Consider the following 10,301-nt stretch of genomic DNA (forward strand, 5'->3'; position numbering starts at 1 on the left):
TTTCATGTAACTATCTTCTGTGCATTCATTTTAACGTTCATTCCTGAGCCTAATAATGTACCTTCTCATCAAGACTTACACATGCACATCGCCTCACATCTACCCAGTATCTGATACTTTGCTACACTCACACCCTAACTATCAAAGACTACTAGGATCCACCTTAGATCTCATTTATGTGCATCAAGCGTCCAATCACCATATCCACTCTTACCCCATTAAGATTATACCTTATTCTTGCCATCCCACTAACCTAAACTAGGCGCTTTGTGTGACTTTCCCACACCAATCCTTCCACCCACTTTGAGAGCATTGCAAGATATTCTCATCTAACAACCTTGTGCTTTAAGCAATGCTTTACACCTAGTTCTGGCTGAGTTGTGGTGTACCAAACCATAAGGAGGGAGAGGGAAAATGTGAGGAAGAGAGAGAGGGGAGGGAGGGAGAGAGGGGCGGGAGCCTTACTTCTAGGGCAGCCGGTGGCATCAAAGAGGGGGGAGAGAGCAAGCAAGCAAGCATTCTATGGATAGGGGCAGGGGAGAGAGAGGGGGAAGCTTGCCTCGAGGGCAGCCAACAGTGTTGTAGCATCAAAGAGCGGGGAGAGAGAGCTAGCAAGCGAGCATTTGGTGGAGAGAGAGGGAGAGGGGAAAGAGAGGGGGAGGGGTGAGGCTTACCTCGAGGGTAGCCGACGGCATTCAGCGAGCATCCAATGGAGAGATGGAGAGAGAGAGAGAGAGCCCTAGAAGGCTCTTGAACCATCGAGAGAGTGAGCAAACGGTCGAACCATTGAATCAGGAGAGGAGAGGTTTTATAAACAGAGCATATCCAATAAACCAACATGTTCCGATTTGATGCTGGTTTAGTTCAGTATGGGCTGAACTGTCTAGTTTGGGTTGTCGAGCGAACGCTGCCTTATATGCATTAAATTCATACGGTCTTTGAGTTTTGCCTACCATATTATCCCTAAAGCCTCTCTAAAAATACAACTAAAATTATTTCTTAGTACTGTCCAAAAAACACTAAATTTCTCTCTATATCTTACTTTTCCATACCCTACATTTCTTGGAGACCTTCATAGTTGAATCCTATCTCTACATCTCACCAATTCACTGCAGTATCTTCCCACAAATCACGAACATCCACCATTCTAGCCCATCCTATTCTTCCATTTCCAAGAATTTTTTAGAAGACTTAAATCTATCCATCCCGCCAACCTCTTTCCCTTTAATAAATGAAACCATCAATAACCTAAAACTAGAGAAATTTTGAAAAGTAGAGTAAACTCCACCAAATTGGACATCTAACCTGGCCTTGATTTTCTCTTACCTTCAACCTCTTTCCTCCTATCCACCATCAAAACTAGGCCACCACTACTATGGAAGCCCCAAATCTAGTCTCTTTTTACCACACCTAAGCAACATAGAGCAGCTAGAAGATCATACTTCATAGTTGAGGGTTATCTTATTCTTATCATAGTTCTTATCATACTTCATAGTTGAGGTGAAACTCCAATGGCATCATAACACTACTAAGCCTCCCTCTTTATCTCTCTCCATTATTTTTTTATTACTTCATATTTCCAGCCTTTAGAAAATAGTAGACTAAGACCATGCCTTGAGGTCCAATAGGAACTTCCCTTATCTCAACCTAGGCAACCACCTAGTTCTTGAGAGTAATCTTTCTTGATTGTTAAAGGGTATTACCCCTTCTTCAAATGGCTTTAGAAATATGGAACCAGGCTAAGTTCAACAAAATATGTATTAAGAGATAACTTGTTTAAATTGCTAAGGCTAAATATATATTAAGATTCATGGTATTGAAGTTGATTTGACAAAGATGATGGCCATCATTGACATCCACCTCTAAGGGATCAAGGGATTTTTGGGAAGAGTTCAATAAAGCATATTTGCAGCTCAACTAACTCCAATATGTGATCCCATTGTTTGGTTATTTTGCACAAATTTATCCATGTTTTGGAATGATGAATGTCAAAAAGCTTTCAATAAAATTATTTGCATTTTGCACACTGCATCTTGTTGTGCAGAAAGTAATTCTTCTTCCTTCTTAATCCATGGTACATATTTTGTTGAATTTAGCTTGGTTCCATATTTCTAACACAAGTAACACAAGGATTTAACGTGGTCTGACCTTAGGCCTACATCCACCTGCAGTGAGAGGAGAAAATTCATGTATCTAAAGAAAAAAGGGTGGAAGAGGATTACAAGAAGAAAGAAAGTTCCGGTGCAAAGCTCACACCTCTCTACAAACCTGTGGTGGCTCTCTACGGGATAGGTTTTTTCTTTTTTGTTTAAGAAGCCCTTGATATAAGATCTGGACATGTGGCCCACATCCAATTCACGCCACAATACATCTTTCCTTGTTCCACGTACAATGGTAAAACCTTGTTGCTTGACATGTCTGTTGCATTCTTCTCCATAGGTGCTATTTTAGGGCAGCACAATGTAAATGATAGGAAAGAAAGGACCATCTATTACATGAATAGAAGGAAGTATCATCTACTATGAAGCCAATAAAACCAACATTAAGAAAACCGCTCTAGCCTTAGTCTGGGCCACATAATGACCTTAATGCTATGCCTTGGCCTATTCATATCTAGTTGGAACACAAATTTTAACTTGGGCAATTGAGACATGGCGTTCGCTCATTCAATAATTAGATAATATGTTTGGAAAACAATCCTCTTAAACATGTGGTGAAATTCCAATGGTTAGATAATCTATCACCTAACTATGAGCCATTTCATATGAATTTCTTGGACAAAGATATCCTATTTGCCTTGGCCGAAGAAGTTTGCACCATCCTGTACTTAGATCAAAGGTGGGAACCATTATTTTAATGGGTTGATGAACGATCTAAGCATTGGCATTTTACATGAAGCCCCAAATAATGTCAAATTATTAGCAGGCATGGGACTATGGACCCAAGTCAGGCAGGTTGGGTCAAGTTATAGATCAACTTAGGCCCAGATCACCTTGGTTTTTAATCCAACCCAGCCCTACCTTTAACCCACACCTTTAAGTGGATTTAGGGTGCTTGAAGTTATGGGGCTGTCTTGTCAAGGTGGTGCTACCCTTAATTGAAGAAAGAAAACCTGGCCTGGTAACATTTGATTGGGTACTTATGATATGCAAAAAGTTGCTTTGCTAGATAAAATAGTTTTGATTAAACTGGAGCTAATAGAGTACATATCAATGCAATAATAGAGTCCTGAGATGCCATTTCCTTTGAAATATTACCTATGAAAAAACAAGCCGTTGGAATCAGTTAATTTTGAAAATGCTTTCCATTCATCAATTAAGTAAAATTAATAAGGAAAATGAACCTATAAAGGACTTGGAGAAGAACCTATTGGAAGGTCATCCAGTTGTCTGAGCATGCAATGTTACTAAATTCTTCCCCTAGTAAAAATAACTAAGAAGCAAAACATAATCCTTAGTGCTTAGTTATTCATTAAAATAAATAATTCACCTCCAAGTTGCGAAACATAGGATGTAAATGGAATTACAAAGAATTAAAATCTGGTTAAGAAGTTTAAAGCTAGTTTGCTGGCAAAATGTCTTGGACAATGTGAATTAATTGATTATTGCAAAATACCAGTTTAGAGTTTTAATAGCTCTACCTTAACAACCTTCGTACATGGAGAACTAGAAAAGTAAATTTAGATGCAGCAACTAGAAGGGTTTGTGGTTCAAGGAAACACTGTAATTTTTTAACAAACAAAAATTTCTAGGTTATATCATTGTATGGATTGAAACAGAATCCTATCTAATGACAAAATTTTTATAATGCCTTATTGTCATTTGAATTTATAGTCATATAATAAGACACATGTGTATTGCAAATCTAGAGGCAACTCAAGAGATTACTTCATCTCCATGTTGATGATATGCTCAGATTCAGCATTAGCACATCAATACCATGCCTTATTATTTCTCAAATCTTGGCATGAAAGTTCTAATAGTATGTGACCTCAGAACTAGAATAATCAAAACTTTTAAAGAGATTGAAATTACTCAGTCACATTATATGGAAACCATACCTAAAAGTTTCTAATATTATGATTACAAACTGGTCGGTACTCCTTATGCTGCTAATTATAGCTTGAAGAAGGAAGAGGGAGAAAGTCTGGACCACTTAAATATTGTCAAATAACATGTTCTCCTAGTTTCTTGCTAATCATACCAAATTTGATATTTTCTATGCAATAGCCTAAGTTGGCACACCGGCTAACTTGGAAAGCCTAATTAGGGTGCCCTAGAAAGGGTAATAGGTTATCTCAAAAGTATAATATTGCATGTGCTACTTTGTAGAGGATATCCACCTGTTCTAGAAGGACAAAGTAAGGCACCAAAGCAATCTATCTACTCTAGGAGGTCCTGCTGTTGCATGCAGTACCCACTCTCTAGATCCAAGAAAAAAAAAAAACAAACTTTGTTGCTGTTGACCTTAGAGGGAAGGAGGCAGCTTGACTTGGGAGTCTTCTTGTCGATATTCCAAATGGAGCAATCCATTCATTGTCATGCCCATATATCTTGTTAGGCTCATGGCTAAGCAACAATTGGCAAAGCTAAACATAATGTATAATGGGAAATCCAAATATATGTTTGAGACAGCAAAGTATTCCAGAATTTATGAGTAATTGCTTTATATATAAGACATAATCTGAGAAGTCCTCTAACATCTATAAGAATGACTAGCATTAGTCATTAATGGTGGGAAAATGGTTAGGCCCCCAAAGGACCCATTATTCCCAATCGTAACTATTTATTGCATAAATTTTGCTCCAACAATGCCCTATTTATCTAAGGATCATACTTTGTATTATCCCACTGTAAGTACAGATATCAAAAGGAACCTGAATGAACATTGCCTCTTGATGACAACGTATATCAAAGGGCAGTCCATCTTTTGAAAATGTTTCCATCATAAAAGTCAGTTTCCATCTAAAGATTAGATACCTTGACTTTAAATGAAATGCAGAATTGCTAGAACTATACTTTAGAGCCTGTGAACTTATTAATTACGTTTTATAAGTTAGGAGTCCTGATTAAGGAGTTTGGCTTATAATACATTAAAAATGTTGGACAATGTACATAGATATACATTAAGGGTTTTGGCTTCCATGCTAGTCTGTTTGGTGTGTCTACAAGGAGAATTTGAAATAAAACTCTAACGCAAGCCTTCTGTTGCCAAAACCCTTATTCGGATATGGAATATTTTTACTCCACCTTCCCTCTCTTATTTAGCAAATTGGTAATATTGGTGGTTACCAAACATGATACATGGTGGCTTTGGCATGTGTCCAATGAAAGAAGTGACAAATAGCTGTCCCATTTAGGCCATGTAACAAAAGTAGTTTCATGTGGCAAATGAACATGCAGCAATTTAGTTTCATGCCATATATGGCAAGGATATGAGACACCTGACAATCTATTTTTGCACCATGTGCAAAGAAGAGGTTTTATATGAAAAATTTGATAGGTGGTTATTTCATTTCATGCCACATGGCATCAAGGGAATTTGTGAAAAGGGGAATTCAAGACATGCAGTACTAAAGAATAGCAAAAGGAACACATGACAAGTTGCATTTGAGAATGTTATAGGTTATGTGGGAAAAAGAAATATAGGGCGTATGGTGATTACTGAACATCTCATCCGTAGAGAGTAATTCTGGTTATGTAGCAGAGGTTTCATTAATTGGGTTTAGTAACCTACGGTTGACTAGATGATAATTTCATTTACTAAAGTGTATCCATTAGAACTAAAGTCTTCCGAGTGCTTTAGAAGCTCCAAGCACTATGGAGGAAGGGAAATCATATATATTTGCCCAATTCGAGGATCTACTAGTTCCTTTACCTACGTGAATGGATGTTTCCCCATGGTCTAGGTTAGTGGAGAAAAACTGCAATAAGAAAATTGACAAGTTTACATTAAATAATGCTCAAGCATTTATTATGATTGTTGTAGAAACTTGCATAAGCCCTGTTGATAGAATATAATGATGACTCCCTTTGATTATCCCAAGTAGTTTGGATGCTATAATTCGACCATTTTGCCCTTTTAGCCTTTTGAATGCAACCTAGTCATTTTCGAACCTCCTATTCTAATCCACTTGTCCAGAGATCATCAAAATGATATCAATCCCTTTTTGTCCAAAAAATGTTAAGTTGTGATTTTGATATGAATATTTTGGCCAATTTGCAAAGTTGAAATTTATGATTTTGCCCTTATAGAGCAGGTTTGTTCTCTTTTTGATCATCATTGATAGTTTTATTTATCATAATTTGATGATCATAATCATTGTGTGAAACAAGGTTGAACCTGTGGTGTAAATCACGTATGACAACAAACAACCCAACATTATGGTTGGAGATCTCAAGAAGGTTCTGTGTGAAACAAGTTGTTGAATGATTTGAAGGAGCACTAATATTGAGAACAATCTTTATCTCATCCACAAGCAATGATGAATGAGTGCTAACCTGCTATGTTAAAAGGAAAAATGTCTTGATTTCTGGAGGACCATGCCCATTTATACAGGTTACTCATTGCAAATCATAGTGATACAACTACTTGTATGAGTATGGAAGTAGATCTGCCATGGTATGCAGGTTATTCTTTGGAGTATTAATAAAACTGAGATACGCACAAGGCTAAAAGATATAAACCTATTACTTGTGCTCAAAGCCTTTTTGTGCTTGCTATTTGGTCCTAAGTCCTAACACATTAGCTGTTTTGAGTTTGTGTTATTCTTTATGGCATGCTAGTGAATCTTCAAGTCTTGAAGATATTTTTAATCAACGTTCATTGAACCATCCCAAATCAGGGCATTCTGAGCCATACCAACTGCAAATCAGGATAGTTCGGTCGGTTAAATCGGAACACTGGACGAGAGAGAGGGAAAGAGAGGAAGAGAGAGAGGGGAGGGAAAGAGGGGATGCCACTGTCGGAGGGCTGGCGGTGGCCCGCTGAGGCCGCCGGAGGGCCACGGAGGCCTCTGTGGCTTTGTGTCGCTCGATAGGATGTTCAATCGAGAGATATAGAGAGAGGGGGAGCGAGGGTACTGAAGGAAGGCATAGCCGAGAAGAAGCCGTCGGAGGGCTCCGAATTGCTGGTGGTTGGGATTTTTAAAAAACTCTATGAAACAAGGACAATCGCCCCTATTTCACACTCGTAGAGCCACAGACCGCAAGCCGCGATTTCGCCTTCCGTTGTCACGGCGGCCAGTCGAAGGCCCTCCGTCGGCTTCCTCTCCCTCCCTTTTTTTCCCTACCCCCTCCCTCTCTCTCTTTCTCAGCCGAGATTTGACAGAGAAAGTGGAGGCCTTGGTGGCCCTTCGAGCGTGCCTGCGGCCCGCCTGTGGCCACCGCCACATCTCCTCTGACCACTCCCCTCCCTCCTCTCTCCTCCGTCCCTCTTCCCTCTTTCTCTTTTTTCCTCCCTGGTTTTTTTCTTTTCTTCTATGTTGGTTCGCACCGGTCTGGTCCAGCATGGACCCATACCGACTCGTACCATCGGTCAGTCGGCACGAGTCCCAGTTCCTATTCCGCAGACCTTGCTTCTAATTGCTAGACATTGTACTATTGATGAACTTCATTTTACATTTTTATCGCTTAGTTGTAATTTCTGCTTTTATTTTTATTTCAACTTTGAGTATTGTTAAGGATATTATTTATTGGAGATTCAAATTTAAAGTTATTGGAAGAAGATGTAGTTCCCTACCCTTTCTAAAGTGTGAGAAAAACTTTCCTAGGTGGAATTGACGATGCCAAGACCCACCATTGGTGCCATTTATTGTTTATGTTTTCTTTAAGATCTTGCGATCTTTATTCCTAAATGTATTTCAAGTGTAGTCAAAATCCTTTTTGATTTGTTAAATCTCACCAAAGTTTTGAGAAGCTCTTGAGCATTATTGGTCAAAGTGCAATCTTCATGCTGAACCTACTTCAGATTTTGGTAGAGCATTATTGATCGAAAGCACAATCTTCATACTGAACCTACTTCAGATTTTGGTAGCATCGGGACCATGTCATGGTTATCGAACGGTTCGTACATGATTGTCCTGAACTCCTGATAGACTTGTTTATTTGGGTCTTTCCATGTGATGGACATACTAGACAGAAGTTTCTCATGAAAGTTCTTACTTTCTCCTCTCGAAGTATTTTCCTTTCTGTTTCCACTGGGCAAGTATTTGAGATCACATCATTGGTCTTGCTGCTTGAAGCAGAGCGAGGCGGGACTGCAGATAGGAGGTTTCATTAGAACTTGAGATAGACCATTAAAATCTGCACCATTGCAGTGCCAGGAATTTGTCTTAATGACAGTGGATATATTAATGTGCCTGAAAACCATACAAATTCTGTTTCCTTATTTTTTAATTCTTTCTTGCTATCTAGATTTTTAATGCTTGGTTTTCATCTGTTCCTGTTCCACATTTTCCAACATGAAGAAAATAGAAAAAAGTGGAGTGAACCAGGATTTCATCAGTGGTTCTCAAAATTCTGACGTTCCATCACTCTTTTCCCTTGTGTGAATTCCATACCAAATCCTTCTCATGAATTATCCGCTAGAAGCATAAATTAGGTTGTGCTGGGTCATCTTTAGAAACAGCCAAAATCCAGCATCATCAGGTCCCTGCTAATAGCTGCTACGGATTTTGGTCTCACATTGCTGAGTTCAAGAAACTTGATCAAACTACTGTGCTTCTATAGGGTGAAAAATGGTTGAGTACAGAGCCTCACATGTATCTTGTAATTGGATAGAAACTTGGCTAGCCTTTAGATTGACATGTCCATTGGCATCTTGCTGCATTTATCGCAATTACCCAATGACTGGCTATCAAACAGTGAGTTAGCTGACGTCATAACCTTCCTTTTTGATTATACATGGTGTGTCTCAATTTCTCAACATGTTGCTAGACATGCTGGCAGAGTAAAATGTTGTTTCACAAGGCCAATTCCTGTGTGTGCATATTATACATGTCCTGTATTGCATAAACTCAAATATATGAGAGTTGAATTTTTATCTCATACATAAACTGTAGATCTGATAGAACTGAAATTTTGGTGTAAAATGCTTATAGCATTAGTCTCAATAAAAACTAATTGGCTTTAATAAATCATTGGGAATGGTGATAGTATCAATAACTGCTTTTTAAGCATGTGGGATAGCACAAAATATATCTAACTGCCACTTAAATGATTAATCTTCAGCTATGTGGGGTTAGAGGTGGTGGAAATGCTGCAGCTCAGGCACTTTTTTGGCAAGTTAAGAAAGGCCTTTCCTTCACATTAGCCTTTCAATCTGAGAGAGAAAGAAATGCAGCAATGATGCTTGCTCGAAGATTTGCTTTTGATTGTAATGTAAGTATAACTTCTAGATATTGTTTTCTTGCTCTTTTTTCCCCCCTTTTTGATAGATGGCAATGGTCTTTATAATGGGGGGTCGCCCTCTCCCAGTACTTCTAACCCCCAAAACCCTTGTGAAGGAAGGATTTGATCCCAAGTCTCTTAGTACACCTACCAAATATTTTACCAACTTGGTAAGCTGACATTTGTTGGTCTGGATTATCTATAATTCACATTGAAACTTCCAATATGACTTGACTCTGCTGGTTGGCATCTTTCCTTTGCTGGGGGGCTTCCAAGTTTGAACATGGAAGGTAGCATTCCCACCATATTTCTCCAAATAAATCACACTCTGCAGCTACCAATTCAGTATGGGGTTGGCGTTAATCATAATTGTTAGACCCATGACTGCATTGTTTTTGTTGAGCATGCAGGTGACATGTTGTCAATCTTAGATTCTGTTGATAACAACTATATTTTCATAGATATTATAGAGTCTGCCTTACTTTTTAGCTCTATTTGATATCATGTTTCTACCATTGATTCCCAGATTACATACATACTATTATTTGTTGTTTCGTTACTCTAGTGTCTTACATTTGTGTGCTTCACACCAGATCACACTTGCTGGACCAGATGACCAGGCTTCTTCTGGAACTTGATAAATTTTTATACCATTTTAAGTAACCTAGTGATTTTCCCAAAGTTATAAATGTAATATTATATCTAGCTATGGAAAATAGATTGTATCTAGGATCTTGTTCTTTTTTCCCTGGTTTGATTGCCTTTTGTCTTTATCATCGCGAGCATCACCAAGGCATCCTTTTTATTTGCCTTTAGATTGGGTTGTAAGTTGCGACCGATTTGTTGTAAGTTGTAACTGATTTGTTTTGGCTTTTATTGTCATTCTTTGCCTGCCAGAAGAAAGAAAAAAAG

At 38.5% G+C, this 10,301-nt stretch overlaps 1 protein-coding gene across 4 annotated transcripts in view; it reads left to right on the top strand.

The window, feature by feature from the left end:
• LOC105057826 (stomatal closure-related actin-binding protein 1) overlaps positions 1-10,131 on the top strand; it is a 43,619-nt gene extending 33,488 nt beyond the window's left edge. For 2 of the 4 annotated variants that reach the window (XM_029268285.2, XM_010940529.4), the window contains exons 12-13: positions 9,231-9,380; positions 9,983-10,131. In XM_029268285.2, the coding sequence (XP_029124118.1) occupies positions 9,231-9,380; positions 9,983-10,027 (195 nt within the window). In that variant the 3' untranslated portion in view covers positions 10,028-10,131. Of the gene's footprint in view, positions 1-2,171; positions 2,395-9,230; positions 9,381-9,982 lie in introns of those variants that run through there. The other 2 variants (XR_012136900.1, XM_010940532.4) reach the window with 2 other exon arrangements.
• Positions 10,132-10,301: the final 170 nt, after the last annotated feature.

The sequence above is a fragment of the Elaeis guineensis genome, chromosome 14 (genome assembly GCF_000442705.2).
Source record: "Elaeis guineensis isolate ETL-2024a chromosome 14, EG11, whole genome shotgun sequence".
NCBI lineage: Eukaryota > Viridiplantae > Streptophyta > Magnoliopsida > Arecales > Arecaceae > Elaeis > Elaeis guineensis.